General features: G+C 41.8%; 1 protein-coding gene across 1 annotated transcript in view; it reads right to left on the bottom strand.

The window, feature by feature from the left end:
- Window positions 1-1,380: 1,380 nt before the first annotated feature.
- Window positions 1,381-21,355, bottom strand: part of myo1g (myosin IG) — a 58,528-nt gene continuing 38,553 nt past the window's right edge. Inside the window, exons 21-22 of the mRNA XM_088929027.1 lie at window positions 20,832-20,989; window positions 1,381-2,282 (exon numbers count right to left, since the gene is read on the bottom strand). Of these exons, the coding sequence (XP_088785153.1) occupies window positions 2,117-2,282; window positions 20,832-20,989 (324 nt within the window). The 3' untranslated portion in view covers window positions 1,381-2,116. The remainder of the gene's footprint in view (window positions 2,283-20,831; window positions 20,990-21,355) is intronic.

Genomic DNA, 21,355 nt, shown 5'->3' with positions numbered 1-21,355 from the left:
ATTTGGGACAAACTACAGAGACACATGCCTTCTGTCCATTCATCCATTTTCAGTAGCCTCTTCCTCCTCAGAGCATTGTGGTGAGCTGGAGCCTCACCCAGGAGGCACAGGGCACAGGACAGGACCATACCCAGGATGGGACAGCACACACTCTAACAGTCCCTCACACAAGCACTGGAGGGGCAATTTGAAAATGCCAATTAACCTAACCAGCAGCATGTCCTTGAACTGTAAGAGTAAACCAGAGTACCTGGAGAAGGCCCACCTGGACATGGGGAGAACAAGCCCATTCCACACAGCAGGAGTCCCAGTTCTGGGGCCTGAAGTCCAGTTTGGAATCCAGATCCCAAGAGCTGTGAGGCAATAAAGCAAACTGCCACGTCATCATCCTGTCCCAGAACAACATATTTTTTTATTTCATTTGATTCAATGTCAAGTGGCCTTCCTATAGCTGCATTTGAAGTTCTCTTTCATTTATGCTTTAGACCACAGTGCTGCACAATATGTTTTCCATCTCAAGCAACTACGCACACCAGACCGTGACCACTGGCCCTCCCTCCCCTTGTGTACTGGACACTTTTGCACACACCCTTGTCCCCAGCAGAGCCAGCACTGTGCGAAATGACCTTCGGGCATCAGATGGCTCTGTTACCAAGAGGACAGCTGCCAAAATCCCTGTTGTTATGAAGTATTTCTCTTTGCTGGAACAACTAACAGCTGCATTTGAAGGTGACATGAATGTCTTCATATACTTCTATATACTGTATAAAGGGGTGAAAATGTAATAGCTAGAAATTCTAGTGCTTTGAATTTCAACTGAAATGTTCACTCTTATAATGGCAGATAAGAAACCTTCCTAGGACAGTTAGTCTGAAAGTTCACTTCTGATACGTGATAAGGTACCAACTGTGTGATGTGCAGACAGCTGGATCCTTGCTGAACCAACCATGATACTTTCTTCGAGCTCATATCCAGCTGAAGGATTATACAGTAAGTGAAAAAGCAGCCATGTCAGCAGTGGCAGCTTGGGCAGAAATGTTACCTGATACTCCAGGACTGTGTGGGTGGGAGATGATCTTCACACCCCTAGACCAATCCAGCTGGCTTTTGCAGGGTGTTAAATGCTAATGAGACAAAAATGTCCATCACCCAGGCTGAGAAATCAGATGCTTGCCCCAAGGCAACATGGGCTGAAAAGGATCAGTACTATAGCTTTGCACTGACTGTTTTCTTCCTGTGAAAAATCAGATCTGCCAACCCAGCAGTTACTTTATATCTGTCCTCCAGCTGTCTGGAGCAACACTCACAAGCTGCCTTTTATCTAAACATTGGATAAGGCTGTTTCAAGTCTAAAAATCTGCCACACATGCATGCTAAGCTGAATTAAAAATAACTTTATTGACATTCAATTGCTCTGCAAATACTTAACATCAAATATTAGACAATCTGAGAACCTGCTGCCAATACACAATTATTGCCATATTTTTCCTTCAGTATAACTTTATACAGCATAAAAGTAGATTTTAATTTCCCTACATGTCTGTTTGTCTGGAATGATAGCAGGTAAGCAAAAGCAGGCCCTAGGAAATGGCAGGTGTGGAAACAGAATGAAGCCTTTGTCAGGCTTATGTTTAGTAATACTGTATACTGTATTTACACATAGTCAAGCACAGTGTACTTATATCTTATGTAACAGGAGCAAAGTTTATATGAATCTCAAATAGAGCAAAGACTTAAAAAACGTGTCAGCATTTCACTGACTTTTGTGCAATAATACTGTTTCCACTGTGAGACTAACCACGTGTCCTTCTTGGTACCCCTCCCAGTAGTGGGGTTTTCCCTGTGTGAGCTCCGCTGTTCTCATGAGTGCATCTCTCCAGCTCTTCAGCATCAATCCCGAGTTAAGCCAGCAGCTGAATGCATCGATTGACCAAGGTCTCTTAACTTCCGTGGCTACGCTATGGCCAGGCTCCAGTGACACTGCCGCAGTACAGTCAGAGCTCAGTGAACAGCAGTTTCCTGGAGAGCAGGTCCTGCAGATGTGAGTGGAAGTGCAGCAGCCGTGCGCAGTGCTTGACTGGAGAAGCCCGCTCTGCAGCATCACCCGAGTTGAAACTTAGCAGGCTGGCAGCAGAAGTGTGAATCCGTCTCGGCTCTTCCGGAAATCTGCAGTAGACTGGCCGCCAATCTTGCTTTCCACGTTGACGGTCTTCTGCTTTCCACGCATGTGGAGCTGGATGACCGAGCTGCGGACATTGACCTGGAGAGGCTTCTGCTTCACTCTGTAAGACAGCGCAGCACACAGTATTCACCCAAACTGTTAACCGCACTCCAGTGCTCACAACAGTGGTAATCCTGAATTTCTCAAGTGTCCAGTTACAGGAGGTAGGCCTACGTGTACTTCGCTTCAGTACAGTGGTGTAGCCCCACAGCTGTATTGTACAACTGACATCCGCCACATACCACTCACTTCCTGTGAATTACAGTGACCTCTCAACCCAAATGTCAAACATGACAACACAGGCATTTCCTACTACACTCTCTCTTTAGAGATCTGGCCAGGCTCTTTCAGAGCCATTCTTTCTGTCTTTGGCACCTCTGTCATCCCTTCTGTAACTTCACTTGTATCTGTATTTTTTAAAACCCTTTTAGAGTTTCAATGTACTCCTTTCCCCGTGTGAGTTCCACCTGTGAGTTCTGTACCATATGTGAACGAATGGCATCTGCAAACACACTGAACTGAAAATACTGTGTATACTCGAAACAATGGAAAATGTGGGTATTTAACAAAAATTCATTATCGTGTACATTGTACAAATACATATCGTATACAAATACATTATCAGCCTTTTGTGTAGAAATGAAATTTAAACTAAAGCAGTATTATATTGACATGCTGCAACGATTTTGGTTGTTATCCAACCCATCAGAAAGTGTCGCACTGCCACAAAACCTACAGTACATAAGTACATATGGGCAATGATTTAAAGCTCCTCTATATGATAAGCTCTATTGCTCCAGGGAAGGAAATCTCACATGACATAAATCAAAGTTTTAGCTAAGGAAGTCTACTCCTAAATGTACATAAATGAATGGGCTGTAAATGAATTGCAGCCTAATGTCACGTTTCCCTGCTGCCATACTGAAGACCCTGAGAGGAGAACTGAGAATCCTGTAGTGTTGACAATAGATGAAAAGGCCCCAAGTCTACAAAAGTGATGCCGTGTTCAGACAGCAGAAATTATCCTTTGAAGCCTGACTGAGTGTTAACATTTCTCATAAGAACAGTAAGATGCACATCCGTGCCTTATCTAGCTGCTTGGTAACCCTTTATTTAATCCATTTTTCATTTTTTTCCCCCTCTGCCCAGCAAATGTTGACTGAGTGAGACAGTCAATACAATATTGTAATAAGTAACATTTAATTTTTTCTCAAAAACACAAAATCTATGTTGAGAGACAGCTATATTATATACAGTATCTATTGCATTATAGATCCACCTTATTTTTTGGTTCCACTGCTAGCTCAGTCCATTGAGTTGAAATGAGGACATGAGCTTCTTTTAGAAAAACAACAGCAGCTTCTCCGTGGGGAGTGTGGGTGTAGCGCTCAGGGAAAGAGTAGGGATGATCAGTTACATTTCCTTACACAAACCAGTAACACATGACTCTCAGCCCATGCGACGACCCCATTACAAAAGCCTGATGGGGATACCGAACCACACAGCTGTCTGACTAGAGATTACTCATGCTCACAGTGAGGGGCTCATTGATGTTCTCAGTGATTGTTTGTGCCTGCTCCCATATGGACTATTTATAGCTGATAATTAGGTCTGCTGTTTAATTGAACCATTTCTTTCAGTGGCAGAGTTCTGGGGGAGGGGGGCTGCGTGGTGTACAGTATTTGCAGTCCTTACAACAATCATTGCTCCTGGATAGACTGGCATTGCCTTGTGTTTTTAACAATTACGGGACTGTGCATCTGGTTTATTTTGATGTGCAGTGCCTTCATTGTACAGTATGTGCACATTCCTCATGGATTTGTCATTTTTTGCCCCATCTTTACTTTGCTTTCCATTATTTTCAACATGCTTTACTGTACTTCTTTTCTTTATAACACTGTTTTACAGCTATGTTTTACAATGACAAAAAAAAGTGTCTCTGAGAATCTAGATAAAGTGGGTAACACCTGGCAGTGTAAACACTTCCAACTTTAAAGCAAGGGGGATGTTTGCTGAGATGCAAGGGGCTAGATTCATTGATTAAAGCAATCGTAAAGTTTACCTTAATTTACTATAGTTAGTTCTGGGCAAATGATTATGTATCTATCAACAGTTCAGAAAGACACCACATAACAGAGCCAACAGACCAGAAGACAGAAGCAAGGCAGGAGGACAGAACATAAAGCATGTGGCAGGCGAGAGGTCCTTGCCCAGGTCATCCATAAAGACCAGGTTTGAGCTAAGTATTTGAACCTTGCTAGGAGAACTTGCTTTTCTGCATTTGTTAGGGAACTCTGAACGCCTTCCTGAGTAAAGAATCCCTAAAGTCTTAAATCTGTCACATTTCTGGTGAAGATGTCTCTTCAGAAATATCCATCCTTCAGTCCTCTCTCCCTCCCTGTTCTGCATCCCCCAAAATCTTGTCACTGTCGATTCTGCTGTGAGAACAACCTTGTTAATAAATCTCTCAGTCTGTCTGCCAGAGAGGCTTTGCAGTGCTGTGCTGAATTATTCATTGCAACAAAAATGCACAGACAGAATTGGGCCAGAGAAAACTGCTGAAGTTATCTGAAGACCCCCTCCCTCCCTACCCCTTAGTCCCCCAAGACCATAAGTTTCTTTTCTGGATGCATTGTCCATATTGACATATACTCAATGGCACACTCAGAAGATGATTGTTCATACATACATACAAGCATATGCCTTATTGCTACAGACTTTCTAAGCCTGTGACAACAGCAAATCTAACTCTTTTAATCCTACTTTACATTGCTTGCTGCTAGTCTGTCGCATGATCTTTTGGCATTTTTAGGGGCCAGCTTTCATATAACTAGCACATTCATAACCCTTTCTGCAGTCTCAATCTTTTCCCATTCTTCATACAAACTCTTGTTCTTTAGGCAATGGAATATCCATTCCATTCCCTCCACAATGCCAAGATCTCTTTGTCCTTACATTCCTACTCTTTTCTCTGCCAGGGATGCCTTTCTATAACAAATTCTAGCATCCTTGACACATCAGCAGCTAGTTTGCAGTTTTCCTCTTTATCTACTGTATCACTGAGATGACTTGTCTGTCTGCAGCTCTTAAGACACACCTATTCCCTGTCAGCTCTGGTCCACTAAGCCACCAGTGTTCTTCTTAGCACTGGATTTCTACACCCTTAGACACTTTCTTCCCTAGTGATCTTATAGGCCTCCTAATTATTCAGAGTTGTGGCTAATTCTACAGACAGCCTATCCTAAGAGCTCTTACCCCTCCCATGGAATCCCATTTCCTCCAATTTTCAAAATGCCAATTATAAGGCGGAACATTCCAATTACCAGGCAGCCGTCTTGGTTTAAGTTCAGACCATTAGGCCAGGGTTTTGAGCCAAGATGGCCACCTGACAATGGTGGCAACCTCACAATCCTTCGTGAGGAGATGGGGCTTACTCACAAAGAAATCTCTTACTGCATCACAAGTCATCTTGTGAGGCATTTCAGCAAAGAAAAAGATAATAGTCACATATAATTTACAGTTTGGTCCGATAATTGGTCTCATACATTCACCACCTTTTGAGCAGCATGGCATTCTTTGCCTCTGGAATTTATATTCTCCTTTACTGGCACATCCTCTATTTCTCTGTGTTCGATGTGTACAATTTGAATTGCATCAGAGATTGTTCTCATGAACTAAAATGGTCTTTAAAAAAGTGTTCACCATTTAATGGCACATTGTACAATCCAAAATATGCGATTTGTTTAAACTGATTTGAAGCACGTTGAATTTAAACGTTCAACACTCAGAGCTAATAGTTGCTAGAAGCCAGGGTGTTTGTTACATAGTGTTTCTATCTGGGACAAAACTGAAAGCAGTTCAGAAGCAGGTCAGTCACCACTTTAAAACTAGGTCTCAATTAGGAGGCAGATGCCAGGATCCAATAATATTCGTAATAAATCAAACCACCCTGATGAGCTGTGTCAGAAGAACAACAAGAAAGGACAGGCAGCTCTTCAGGTAACTCTCTAATCCATATTGGTAGACAATATTCTGGTAATAAATAATATTTACTGAACAAGAAAGGAAACATGGAAATTTGGTTTTGTGTCTGCTTACCTCAGGTCAATAATCACCAGAATCTTTTATTCTGTTATTTATTGAAAAAAAGCATTGCTTGTTTCAGACAAGTGGTGCCTCATGCCATTTGCATTTTTGCAGAATTTTCTAAGGTTTTTAATAAGGTTCTAATAAAGTTTTTAGTGGAACTCAAACCACAGTTTTTTTTCCTTTTTTTGTCTTTTTGTGTAGTTGCACTGCTTGCTTTTAGTACTCACAATGATTCTAAGTATAGAGTCTTGTTTCAGGATCAGCTTCAGCCTTGCAAAATCTGAAATGGCCTTGACATAGTTTAAAACACACTTGCTGTTAAAGACATCATCATTTGTGCCTCATACAGAATTGTTGAATAGTCTGAACGGGTCAGCAGCACCAAGGCTATGTGTTTGTGTTTAATCCTGCTCAATGATACAAACCTCTAATGGATCACTCACAAAACAAAACAGCAGTATTCGTACTTGCAGTATTATAGGCTTCTAACTATTAATACTAGTAATGAATTATGCATTTGAATATTAATTTTGTTCTTCAATCAATCACACCACTAGAGGAGATGGAACTTTAGATTGATGCTATTATTACCATTAATAAATAAGACAAAATAACTCTGACTATCAGTATAAGCCCAGCACACTGTCCCTCTGGCTGTGTGCTGAAGTAATCAGCTGCTATTTTATTGTTTGCTCTCTGCACCTTCCTGTAATGAGGACACGGCACGAGGAGCTCATCAATATTTCAGATTGCATTTGCACAGACAACATTAATGAGCTCTAATTAAAAGCAGTCTCCAGGGGACGAACATCCAAGGTTTCAAGGGGGACCACGCCTTAAGGGGCTTGGTGCTGAAATGTTCTGGGGTTGCCCACACTTCCTCTTGGGGGAGAGGAGTGATCAAGTCTGTGGGACTGTGAGGGTTTCTTGTACAATGGGGAGGATGAATTGTTTAATCATGGATGTAAAAAGAAAATAATAAATAAAACAGAAAATCATACTGTCCCAAGATCCCTCGCAACTATACAAGATGAGAATCAGTAACAACCCCACAGCCACACTTAAAACAGGAATTTTATAGACCCGAGGTGTTCACTGGCTTAATTGATAGAAGTTAAGTTCTAAAAGCTGGGAACAATTAAACTCTGCGACCAATTTTAAATGGTTATTTGTTTAATTAAATTTAAGATGAACAAAATTCAGAACACCCTTTAGCTCTCCTGAACCAGAATCCATTAATTTAACAAATCACTTGCTCAATTGATCAACAGCATGCATGTGTTCCTAATCTTTAAAGACAGGTGTTTTAGAATGATGTTTAAGGCTCTGGTATAGACATAGGATGTTTAATATATGCAAATGAACTATAATGACTGCATTATAATGTATAATATATGCAAATGAACGTTGTTTGTGCAGATTTCAATATGTTAAGACAATCTTAACACTAATGCCCAGCTCTAAACCTAATGATGCACACTTGAGTCACAGAGTGATAACGACTGAAGAGGGGAAAAGGCTTAGGGACCACGATTAATTGAGTTTGCATACAGTGGCCAGTGATCTTGTCAGTGTGTTTGTCTTTCTCTTGTGTGTCTGTTTCCCCTAATCCAAGTCTTCAAACACAGCAGGTGACAATTAAGAAGTATTGAAGAACACACTGTTTGCTCAGACATAACTCAATTACCACACTTTAAGGACTGGCAATTGGAGGTGTGTGGTGGTGCTGAGCCAGTTCAGAGCAGAACAGGGGCAGAAAAGGAAACAAAAAAGTCATACAGAAGTGATACAAAACAGTGAGAGCACGACACCTGCAAATCTGCATATGGTTTCCGAACGACCCATATAGTTGACACTGTGCTTCCTTCTGTAATCACCAATATATGCAAGATGGCTAGAGCAAATCAAGCCACTTTTTGTGAAACAGGAACCTGCATGAACCTGCAGACTAAATCTCGCCTTAGCAACAGATTAAGGTCTGCTGGGGCCACGGAACAAAGGAACAGGCCAGAAGAGCTAGTACTGAGATAAGAGACAGAGTGGAAACAGAGCTGGATCTATGGGAGGATTTCCAGTACATCCCAGCCATTGCAGAGACTGCGGTCATAGCACCCTTAAAATTGCTAGATGGCATAGTTGGCTACAAAGCTTTTAAAAGCAGTTTATGCATTTAGGGGTCACCATCCGTGATCAGCTTCTTTCAAGAAAAGACTGGATGAGATTCTCTGGTCAATGAGGTGCCATTAATCAAAAGAACTAGATGAGCCAAAAGGCTGCCTTTTGTCTGTAACCTTGATTATATTGTTTATGATCGCATCCTAAATGCAAAGAATAAACATTTTTCCTTGTCATGTCATTTGCCAAACCACTTTATAACACGCAGTGTCGTGGGAAGCCAGAGTCTCCCTGTCAAGCAACGAGCGCAAGGCAGGGTACACCCTGGAAATGACACCAGTCCATCGCAGGGCAAGTGTAAGCCAATCATACATGGGGACAATTTGGAGGCCATAGTAGAGGCCAAGGGGGGAGATTTGGCTTGGACACCGGGGTAAATCCCAACTCTTATTGAGAAATGCTCGGGGATCTTTAATGACCACTGAGAGTCAGGACTTCAGTTTAATGTCCCATCCGAACGATGGGGGCCACTACAGTATATTGTCCCCGCCACTACACTAGGGCATTAGAACCCACACAGACCGCAGGGTGGGGCCCCCTGCTGGGCCCACTAACTCTACTTCCAGCAGCAACCATAGTTCCCAGGAGATCCCTCATCCAGGTACTGACCAGGATCAACCCTGCTGAGCTTCAGTTGTAGAGCTGCAGGGTGATGTAGCTGCTGATGTTTCCTTGTGCTTGTGTGATAAACCGTTTCTGTGTCATACATTGATTCAGGTGTGGGTCGTGTGAAGCAGCCTTTTCCTGCAGCACAAGGTGTACCTCCTTTCTCTTCACATCACACTTTCACATCTCCATCCAGCTGCAGCCCTATCCAAGGTTGAGAATGATAGAGGAGATGAATGTGACTTCTAAAAGCATTTCCTTTTAGAATGTAATGGATGGGAGATACTCAGAGCTTTGAGTTTCCTCTGTCTCCCAGGGACCAATTACTCCTCTGAGAAAGGAGGGAGGGAGTGCAGAAAAATGAAATAGAACAGGGCCCTCACAATGGCTCAGGCTCCTTGAATGTTCTGTTAAACTTTAAGAAACTCATATACTGCAAAGCATCTGCTCCATTTCAGCACCATTTGAGCATTACAGCACTGCTTTATTGTGCTTTAGTTGCAGTAGATCACAATGTCCATAAACAGAAAGGAAGATACTACATGTGCTGATGCATTGAGCTGCTCAGTGGTTAAATATCGACATTAAAGGCTGGGACTAAAACCGTTTCTATGTCAGATCCCCCTGTGTCTGTATAAGGGGAGGTATCTCAGCTGTGAGTCATCCTGGGTAGCTTGTTCCAGAATACCACAACCTTTTTTTTTTGCAAACAACTGCCTCCTGATTTCAGTTTTAAATGCATTTCCTCTAATTTTACATTAATGCCTTATGGTCCCAGCTACACTATTCATCCATCCAGTTTCAAACCGCTTTATTCAATACAGGATCATGGGGGAGCTGGAGCCTATCCCAGGAGAAAGTAAGGGTACACACTGTACAGAACAGTAGTCCATCGAAGGGCAGACACAGACATGCACACAGTCACTCCACTGGGCCAAACCTACCAGTATGTCATTGGACTGTGAGAGGAAACCCACTGAAATGCCGAAGGAACATGCAAATTCCACACAGATAGCACCCCAGGTCTTGAACTAAACTCGGGACTCCAATCCTGCAAGGCAGCAATGCTACAACTGTACCACCAGGCCACTCACCCAAGGTATATTACTGTATATTACCAATTCTTAAAACTTCCGTTAGATGACTTTGTTCATGCCTTCGAGGATCTTGAGTACTTGAATGAAATACCCTTGTAGTTTTCTCTATTCAAGACTTAAATACATACAGTAGTTCTTGATGTCTGTCAGAGTAGGGCACTTTTTTTAGATTTGTACACAATATTCTAAATGTGATCTTACTAGATCACTGTAAAATGTAACATACCAGATCAATTTCACACAGTATCAATCATATATCCTAACATTGTCCATTTATTGCTTACTTACATTGTCCAGAAATTGTAAAGTGAGAGTTGTAGTGATTCAACATAAAACAAAAAAGTCTATTTTATAATGTTCTCATTACAAACCTCAAAAATGAAGCGAATACTCTAAATACATGTTAGATGAAGTTTTCTTCAAGACGGTAATTAAATATTTTAAGGTAATGAATACTGAAGTATTTATGTGTTAAATTATGAGGCAGTCAATAACAAGTGTATCGTCAAGATAAAGTATGTTTGGTCTCTTGGTTTCTTGTTCATATTTTGTTGTTGTTGTAGTAAAAATATCTAAAATGTCTGTGAATCTGTGTGCCTTGCTTTGTCCAACTGAATCCTAGTAGCCATAAATGTACACTTACTACTTATTTTTCCAGTTTTTAATTTTGCCATTAATTGTAGTCACTAAATAATTGTTTTATGTATCATTCTAAATAATCAATTTATTATTCTTAATAATATATATGAATTAAGGAGAGCAGTGGCCTTAATACATAAGACATACAGTAATACTTAATTATACATAATTACTGTACCTTAATACAGGTAATTACTGTACATCACCTCAATTGGTGTGTTTATAGCTTATCTCAACTTTTATTTTCTATCCTTTCACCAAGTAACAAAATTAATCTTTAATGTGAAACTTTATTAAATTTTTTATTTTTTATTAAACTCCTAGATATCTATAAATCATATATAAAAACAAAATGGAAATATACGATATACTGTAGCATGCTCTGTGTACTGTATATACACTCCTTTTGCTTGTTCAAATAACTAGTTTCATTAGTTATGCAAGACCTACCTGTCCTAAATCCACACTGACTGTCCCCTAGAGTCCTATTGCAATACAGATGATCCTCTGGTTTAGTTCTAATTTTCATTTCCTGAACATACAGTTTAGATAGATTTATAGGTGCATAATTAATCAGTTCAGTTGCACTTTTGTATGGATAGTCACTACATCAGAATTTTTTCAATAAGTATATATTAATATTCTAGATCCACAATTGATTGAACGTTCCCATTTCTCTCTCTTCCCACTTCTCCCATTCCCTCTTGTCTCCTTCTCCTTTGCCCTTAAAACTAGTCTTCTTCCTCATCTTTCTCTCTCTGCACCTCCAAGCTCATTATTTCCTCTCAGCTGTTAATGAGCTTTTCTTCAGCTGCCTAGCAACCATTTCCAGAGCAACAAAGCATCTGCACTGAGGGCTCAGTGCAGAAGAAACAGGCACAGGCAAACAGGGCCACACTAATACCAGGCTCACATACGCTGATAAAGAGAAGTCAATACAGGTCTTTATATCACAGTGAAATTTTCTCCTTATTTTCTGAAAAAAAAACAAGAAGATGTGACTGGACACTTCTAAGAGGGGAAGAGACATAAAGCGAGATTAATGTATTTTTTCCCACTTACTTTCCATATGTGGACATAGTTCATTAATAGTTAGATGAAGCTGAGTAACTATCCGAAGCACTGGAACAAAGAGCTTTAAATGTCATGTAGTGAAACTGACACACAGCTGTACTGAATCCCAGACAGGCACAGACACGTATTCTGTCTCACAGTCCTGGCATTACACAGAGCCACAGCTTTGCCATCTGTCATTACAGTACGACTGCCCTAGGCTCACAGTCACACTGCTTCCCAGACACTGGCAATTACACTGTCCCTGTCACACCTTCCCCCATTAGTCAAAATGAATTCAACAAAACAATGACAGACTTGGGTACACTGAAGGCTGTGCCAGAATGGATTAGTAGGTCTACATGCATTTAGACTGATGACTTGGAGGCCCATAGACTGGAGACACTTGTTAGATCAATTTGCTCAACAGTATAATAGCTGCATCCCACACAGGATTTAAACCAACATCCATCTGGTCTGGCCCAGTCCCAGTCACTACTACTGCACATGCAGCTGCATAAAGGGGGGTCCCTTCTAGACAATGTGTGCAGAGGATGCTGGGAGGGGCACCTGCAAGAGGACACTCTGTGCTTCAGGAGAGCGAGTGGCAGGTGTGCAGGACTATTCCCGTCTCAATGGTATGGGTCTCTGTCTCAGTGCTGCACACTGCTGTCTGACTCCAGAGCACTTTTGCCAAAACAGGCATGACCTTTAAATTATTGATGATAAAAATAATAATTGCTTACACTTATATAGCGCTTTTCTGGATACTCCAGAATTACTACAGATTACCTGTAAAGCGCATTCAAAGCGCTTTACAGGTAATGGGGACTCCCCTCCACCACCACCAGTGTGCAGCCCCACCAGGATGATGTGACGGCAGCCATAGTGCACCAGAACACTCACCACACACCAGCTATCAGTGGGGAGGAGAACAGAGTGATGAAGCCAATTCATAGATGGGCATTATTAGTAGGCCATGATTGGTAAAGGCCAATGGAAAATTTGCCCAAGACGCCGGGGTAACACCCCTACTCATCTCGAGAAACGTCCTGGGAAATTAAATACAAGGATCAGCGAATGCATCTCAAACACACTGCAGTAGACAAACACGTGCACAAAGCAAGATAAGCAAAGTCATGGCACCCTAGACCTGCATACTAATAAATACACAGGAGCCGGTGAGGATAAATGAGGCACCTCTGTGTTTCTCCCCTCCCCAGTTAAGGTGCTGTGCAGGCTTGAGTGGCAGGCAGCCCCAGGAGGACGAAGAGACAGAGGGGTCAGCAGGGCTAACTTTACAGCACTGCGGGCTGGCAGGAGTCCTGTCACTGCTGATAAGCCTGCCATCTAATGCAAACTCCTGCCAAAGTCCCACTGCTGTCACCATCACTGTCAGCTGCTCACACAACAGCCAAACTGTGAAGCCAGCATACTTTGTTTCTTCCTGCCTCTCAGACTCTCTGCTCTAACACTGAATCATGCTTTGTGATACCAGGCTGACAGCCTCTTTCTCCCTTGACCTCAGTATATTATACGGCACATCTGCTTGATTTGTAATCTCCAGCCCTTTTCCAAAAATGTCCTGTGTATACAGTACTTATCTCGGGCTGCTAATAACTTCTTTGCTGTGACGTCTGATTATGTAAGATAAGCCCTCTACCATCTCTCTCGCCCTTATCCATTCTGTCTCCCTCTCAGACTGTGCTGAAACACTTCCACTTTCACTGCAGTCACATTTAACAGCTATTACCTCAGCCTCCCTCACTCGTATACTGCAGAACATTGTGCACTAGAAAATATATACTTCCAGATGTGTAGGAAATGTTATTGTAGACAAGGACCTTCTTTAAGATCTGCATAAGGGAAATATTCCAGATGCTTAGTGTTGTTCTTTATAATACATCATTGCTTTGTTAAAGGTTCCTATATTCCCCTTTTTGGTCCCATCTTTGGTCTGACATATATAAAGTTGTTTTTTGCTCTAGCTGTCCAGTAAAGTGTTTTACAATATTTATTACTAGCGCTAAAGAGAAAGGACAGAGTAAGAATGGCCTTGCACTGGAGGATTGGGCCAAGCAGTCTCTGGGTTAAGGTACAGTAAGTCTGTGGGTTGGAGAAGACAGACAGACTGATTGAGACAGAAAAAGAGAGGAAAGTTGCTCACTAATGGATGCAGCAGAATGCTACGCCCACCAATAGCCTTGAAAACTGCTTTAAATCAGTGAGCAAATAACATTAGTATAATTATTCCTTAATAGTTTTAAAACCTTTGCCCACTAGAATAGCAATTCAGATGCCCCACAGAGGTGCACGGCTCTCCCCCTCATCCTAATTAGTCATTGACTGGCACAGAGAGAGCCAGAAGTGATGGCAATTTCATTATCGCCTGCGCAGCATACATGCGCAGAGTGGCACCACAAAAATAAACCCCTAGTGTGAATTAATGCACCACATGTTTTCTGGGTTCCAGCAGGTCCTGGCTAGCTTGTGTCCTGCTATAGAAAAGGAGGCAGGAGAGAGTTAAACTAAGGGACAGGTTCCAAGCCCTGACTGCGAGCCAAGGCAGATTAGCCTAAGGTAACCCCCCCCCCCTTCTCCTCCTGCCCCCTTCATTGCTGTATCCCTGTGCTGCCACCCTACATGGTCCGTGAGCCACTGGGGAGACACAGAGAAGTGCTGGCACTTGCAGTAAGGCTGGCCAAGCACGTGCCAAACTGAATCTCCTACACTGGACAGACGCCACACAGCCTCTTGTGCACACCCTAAATGTTACCGCCTCAGTCTCCTCTGAAAGTGTTGGGCACTGACATTATTTTACCCTGAGCACGTTTCTTAACCTCCACATGCTCGGTTCTTGAGATACTGTAAGAAGCAGACCCAGCCCCTATTTAAAGTGAACCAGCTGCAGCAACAGCTATAGACTCACAGTTCATACCCTAGTCTCTGTACAATGCTTCCGACATTCAGCATTATGGAGGCTACCATAACAAAAGCAACATACAATTGACTGTTTTCACAGTAGTTTTAGACTCATGACATAATGTTGAATTTCTTTTATCCACTAATGTCACAATGTTAGATTGCTCAGTCTAGTAAAAGCAAATCAAGGATAACCTGTCGTACGTGTAGATACACAGACGATGAGCCCTGATACTTCTAATACACACTGAGAAATCCTCCTTATCGCTTCAGACGTATGTTCCCATAGAAAGCAGTCAAAACTGTGTAACTGGATAACTTACTTGAAACAAATGTTTACATACTCTAGTTTTTGCAGGATAGACTGATTAATGATCAATTGTGACTGTCTGAATTAAATTCTACTTAGGAGATTTTTTTTCTCAACCTCAGCATTATGCATTTTGTTCACATATTTCATAAGACGCCGAGCTTTAGAAATGCAGCTGTCAATGAAGATGCCTGTACAATGGCCAGTTGTATCTCTGTGGTCTGAGCTACTGATGACAAATATGATTCCTGCCCCTAGTAATCTCATCCTGATGATAGAAGCTGGAGGTCTGTGCAGAACTTAGACCACTCTCAAGAGATAAAGGGTACAAGAGATAACATTTCACTCTCTCCATCGCAGGGAGCAGTATTAATTAATTACAACAATAAACAATAAAAATAGTTTTAGGGGTTGCATTGATTCTTAGGAAAAATACATTCACTTCTCTAGTGATCTAGAAGAAAGTAAATTAGTAACACCCCTTTTTCTTCTGTGATGGACTTTTCTAGCCAGAAATGTTAAAAGTAAGGGTCCTTCGACCTGTCTTGTTAACGCAGAAGACTGATACAGACGGACAACAAGTGCAGACAGCTCAGACTGCAGGAGGGAGAAGCTACAGTACAGAGCCAGAGGGCACAGCTCTGCTGTCAAGGCAGAGATATCATTCAGTTCACTCATCGTGGACAACGGATCCCTTCATTTTAAGAACAATACTGTACACTATATACAGTGTAAGTAAAAACCACACAAAACAGACAGGAGAGGAGGGAAAATGGAGGGTGGGAGAGAAAATCAAGTGATATGGAAAGGATAGAGCCTGGCTGCTTCTCCCTCCCTGCCCCCTGGCGCGTGCTTCCAGCTGTCACAGCAGATGGTGTGGGCGGGGCCTGACCTTTTTGTGGCCCCGCCCCTTCTGCTCATTCAAACTTTCACAAAGGCCGAGAGCAAGCAGCCTCCAGCTGACACCTGGGAGGGAGGGAGTAGGAGTGTGCCAGTGACAGACCCCGAGAAAGACAACGAGAGGGACGCAGAGTACAACTGCGTTGGTTAGTGTGTGCTGACAGGAGAGACGTACTGTAAGTGCTTCTGCGCATGCTCGCTTGTTTCAGTCAATCATTGTGCATACTGTATCTGTGCCTTTACATGAATACACCTGAGTGTCCCTATGTCTCCCTGTTCTGCGTACTGTGAGTCTCCATGTGTGTTTTCAGTGGGGGACTTATATTTCACAGTTGTGCACAGACATGTCACTCACTGTAGAATCCGCCTCATCAAGCCAGACCTTGTCCCTGTGTATTCAGAGAGTACACATTTGAGAGGTAATTCCAATGTGAACCAGAAGTGTGAATGATCCACATCACTGAATTAATTCAACACTTGCTTTGGTTCAGCATGAGCAATCAAAAATAAGTAAAGCATAGTTACTGAAGAAAATTAACAATCAGAAAGGATTTTAATAGGAGACTGAATTTTAAAAAAGGTGAAAGGTGCAAACCTAGCAAAAGACGATGTAGTTATGAAAAAGATGTAAGTTTGTGCATTTTCCCTTAGTTTGGAGGCCTTAACTGAGCTTCTTTTGGAGATCAAATAAGTGTGGCAAAATGCTTTCAGGGGAGCAAGTGTTTCTCGATTATATCATTATTAGGTAGTTGTTCTTGGAATTGCAACATCCTACTGCTCAAGACCAAGATTATTTTAAAATTCAACAACATTTTAATATGAAAAGCCATGCCGTGCAATACGGGCCAAAGATCGCTCAGCCTGTCCCTTCTTTGTATTCAGACACACGCCGCTCTCTGGGCATGTGCATATGTGTTGTCATCCTTGCGGATGATCCCGGCATTTCCCCTCACCCTCCTGCCTGTGATCAGTCCCCAGAGGTCACGACCCCTGTAATCACCCCAGATGGCCTGACAAACGCGCTCCGACAGGGGAGCACACAGACAAAGACGGAGCGAGTCTGGGCCTGCAGATTAGCCTGGATGCATAGCAGCAGCACAAGCCCTTCTGGTCCACCCTCCAGCATCAGCCTGACAGCTGGGAAGGGGAGTCATTCTGCACTGTCAGTACCAGCTGCACCTTGAACTCAAAACTGAACTCAAACCTGCTGGGCTATGGATTTGAGTCCCAGGCAAGACTCTGCTGTTGGACCTTGAACAAGGTGGGACTCAGATTGCTTTAGCAAAGTGCCTAGCTGTATAAATGGGGGCAAATGTATGCCACTCTGGATAAAAGAGTCAAATGAATGAATAATAATAATGTCATTCAATGATCCATTCTGGGTTGCATCAAAGGGTGTACATGTCCCCTTCACGGCTGAGAAGGCATCGCCATTTGATGCCACGAACACCAGGGAATACTGTCTACTAATGTATGCATAGGGAACACCTTCGCCTCATGTTTGAAAGTGCTGTAGGCACTGCACAGCAATTAAATAAGCCCTTCAGACTTGAAGAATAGTTCTGTCATTAGATGCTTTCAAACTTTTTTGCATCTTGCTCATCCAGTCTTTAGTTCTCTATTTCAGAAGGTTAATGCCGCTATGCTCCACAATCCCCACTCATGCCTGAGCTCACTCCTGTGATCTTCTCCCTCACTTCATTCTCTCTCTCTCCGAGCTCTGGTATGCCGGTGTTTCCTGGGCAGCTGGAAGCGGAAGTGTGTTTTCCAGGAGTGACGTGCTCATAAACGGATTTATGGATTAAGGTTTAAAAAACAAATCAATTTAAAGAGCTGCGGCAGGACACATACAGTAGAAGCTGCTCTATTTATAACCATGGGTGCAGACTGGGAACTGAACTTGGCTCTTGGCTCAGCGACTCGTATTGCAATTAGGCGCATATCCGAGCATAGAAATCCTGCATTTTCTAGTGGCACGTGGACTTTGTCCTGAGGGAGGGTTTGTACTGAGTGTCCACAAGGTCTTCTTAACCTTATTTTTTTTTCCCTGCAGTGCTGTATTTACTCATATCAGAAGCATGATGAACAGCGACTGAAGTCCATCATGAAATGTTTTTTTTATCATAACATGACAGTAAATCTAGAGATGTACTGAGCAGGGATTCCCAAACCCAGACCTGGGTGCTTACAAACTCAATTATTTTTTTCCAGCCAAGCTCTCAGTTACACAACTGGACCCCAAATGACCTTATATTAGGATTGTGTTGAACTCTTTAGTTCTTAAACATGCTGGAGACAGTCTTTCAATTATTATGGTTCATAAGCAGCATAACATCTCTGGCTGTTGAGAAGTAAAAAAAAACTTCCAAAGGTCCCATTCAAGATACTCATTAGTTCATTGAAATGCTCATTTAATTAAATATCTTGGCCGGGAATTTGATCAGCAGGTATGTGGGTCTCCAGTTGCAAAACTGGAAGATGACTGAGAGCAAACACTATCATTCTACCTGCCTGAAATGATCTGTCACCTTTTGTTGTTTGGTAACATTTTCTGTCATTTGGATACAGAAACTACAGAAAGGTGCATTTTTGCAGAATGTTTCCACATCCCCTTTTGTAAAATTCTTTGAGCATGTTTACAAAACAAACACACAGGGTGCCAGCATTTTGTGTATACTTTATGAACAACTGCAGGAGCTCTCTCCTATTAGTCTCTTTCTGCTCGAAAGCATCAAGCTTTGTCAATCTCGAAAAAGAAAGACCACTCATCCCTTTACCGAGGAGCACTTAAGTGCCGTCTGGTCTGATCAAGCTCCTAGTGATGGGGAAATGCCTACTGTTTTTGAGTATAAGTGGAGAAATTCCAGGTAAACCTCCTATCTTTAAAAGTAAAGCAAAAGCTTAGTGACATTTGCAGATCACATTGAGTGAAGGTAATGGATATATTAATAACAGACAACATTTTTGTCCTTTACAAACATTTACTACAACACAGCTACACAGTAACTTTGCACTTTTACCTTTGTTGCCACACAGTTGCCTTTTTTTTATTCTTTCCTAAAATTCACTGTGTTTTTACCATGGACAGACTGTGCTTTACTATAGCACACAATGAAAGTACTATACAAACACATTATAGTTGGCCAGTTGGCCCCTCAAGTTTCATTTTAGATAAATTTAGCTTCTGAGAAATGGTTTGCTACTTTGGTCCAGACATCAGGGACTCTTTGTATAGTTACCTTTCATCTTCAATCGAGCTCTTACTTTTCACTGACACTAACCCTTTCTCCTGAATAGCAGGGTTCACAATAGTTCCAAACAAATACAATACAGTAAAACCTCAGTATTCTCAGGGGTTAGGTACCTAACTCAGAGGTTAAAGTCTCTGTGAATGTCAAATTTGCAGGACTTAGTAGGATATAGGGTGTGAAACAAGGATGATTTCATAAATAGTGTTAATATTTATTAGTAGTAAGCATTTTAAAATGAAAATGAATACTGCAAACTTATCAAAGCATTGTTTTTCTCCTGTAATTCAAGTATTTGCATGTGCAAACAATTACATTAAATCACTGCTATGATATTATAGCTTACCTTGTATTAGAGCTTGTTTTTTTCAATCTTAGGAGAGCACATTTTCTTTACTGTTTAAATCTTGTGTTAGTTGCTCTTACAAATACAGTACAGTAATAACAAAATAAACTGAACATACTCTCTCCCTTCCCACTCAACCAACTCACTCTCCTTCAATTTGTCAGATTCTCTTTCTTCCGGTTTATTTTGTTTTCTTTTCCCTAAGACATAGAAGAACTAAGACTGTGAAAAGTTAGGGGACCATGGAAGTTTTTTTGTTATTAAATATTTCTATTATTTCACAGCACAGCACTCACATTGCTTTGCTCTGCTAACGGGCCTTCACACAACATACATGTAACGCTTTCCTGACAGAAATGAATAACTACACCATAACCGATGGTGCACGGCACTGCTACATAAACATGTTACGTCTTTGTTAACCAAGCTAGAGTCAGATGCAGGACAGGTGAAGTAGATTTGTGAGATGAAGATGCAGAAGTGGGCACCCGTGTTTATGGTCCTACTGCACAGCTCGTGAATATGTGAATTTGGTCTACGAATGTGAAAAAGGAGTCACTAAAAACTTTTTGCATGCACAGGAGAAACCACAAATATTGACAGTTTACTATATATGGTCCTGGATACTTAAATGTTGAGCGAACAGCATGATTGGATATACTTCCTCACCGACCATACAGTAATATACAGTATCAATCTCCAGACTCCAATTCAATAAAACATCTGGAGTAAACTAAAGAAAGCAGAATCTGTGTTAATGTAAAAGAGCTGGAAAAGTTTTACATGAAGGAACAGTAATAATTTACAACCAAGAAGGGCCTGAATCCTTTTAAAAGGCTCCAGGAAGCTCATTCTAAATGTTATGCAAGTCAGAGGAAGATCAACAAAATATTGATTACTGGGGTGTGAATAATTGTTAAAAACAACTTTCAGTTAGTTACTTAGGCTATGAGTAAATTAGGAGCCAACTGTATTTACACAAATGGGCATTTTAATGAAACAGCCCCAGTAAAATATGTCACTCAAGAGAACAACAGTGACCGAGCCAAAATTTAAACTCATACAGTATGCATCCAATTTGGAGTCCAGAGCTCCTAAGCACTATTACACACTGCTTCTCCAGCAAACAGAGTGGTACGTTATGAACAGAACAGAAGAGGATCATTTTTAGTTTGGTCAATGTAAGTGTGATGTCTTAGTGGTCAGTCGTGTCTGGGTGTCTCACCGAATGAAATGGTCAGCCAACGTGCCCAGCAGCTCTCCAACACGGTCTTCATTAGGGCTGAGCTCACCCCTCTGGAGACAGAACAGCAGGTCATCCCGAGCGAGGGTGTGCAGAACCACCAGCTGGTCATTCCCACAGGTCACACTCACTCCTGTCACCTGTATGGACACAGGAAGAGTTGGGCAAACCCAGATGGCCTCATGCCTGCAATTCCAACACACACAGCATTGCAGACTGAGGAGGAGTGAGCATGTATTAGGCAGCCTCAGATTGTCTATAATCTATAGTGTTAATTTATATGCGACTTCTCAACATTTAACACGTAGCACAACTGTGGCAGTTAAAATCGTAAACTTTCTGGACAATAAAATACCTTTTATTTCATTTGGGAGCTCAGAAAAGAATAAAAGACACCAGGTATGTTCTACAGTACATAAAATGACAAGAGACATGATCAAGCATTCGTCTGCAGTCCAAAAAACTATATAAAAAAGGAAAACTACATATGAGGAATATGGAAAATA

Source organism: Atractosteus spatula, chromosome 12 (assembly GCF_055471065.1).
Source record: "Atractosteus spatula isolate fAtrSpa1 chromosome 12, fAtrSpa1.hap1, whole genome shotgun sequence".
In the NCBI taxonomy this organism is placed as follows: domain Eukaryota; kingdom Metazoa; phylum Chordata; class Actinopteri; order Semionotiformes; family Lepisosteidae; genus Atractosteus; species Atractosteus spatula.
The sequence above is the reverse complement of the archived record's forward strand: the minus strand, read 5'-3'. Positions and strand labels throughout refer to the sequence as shown.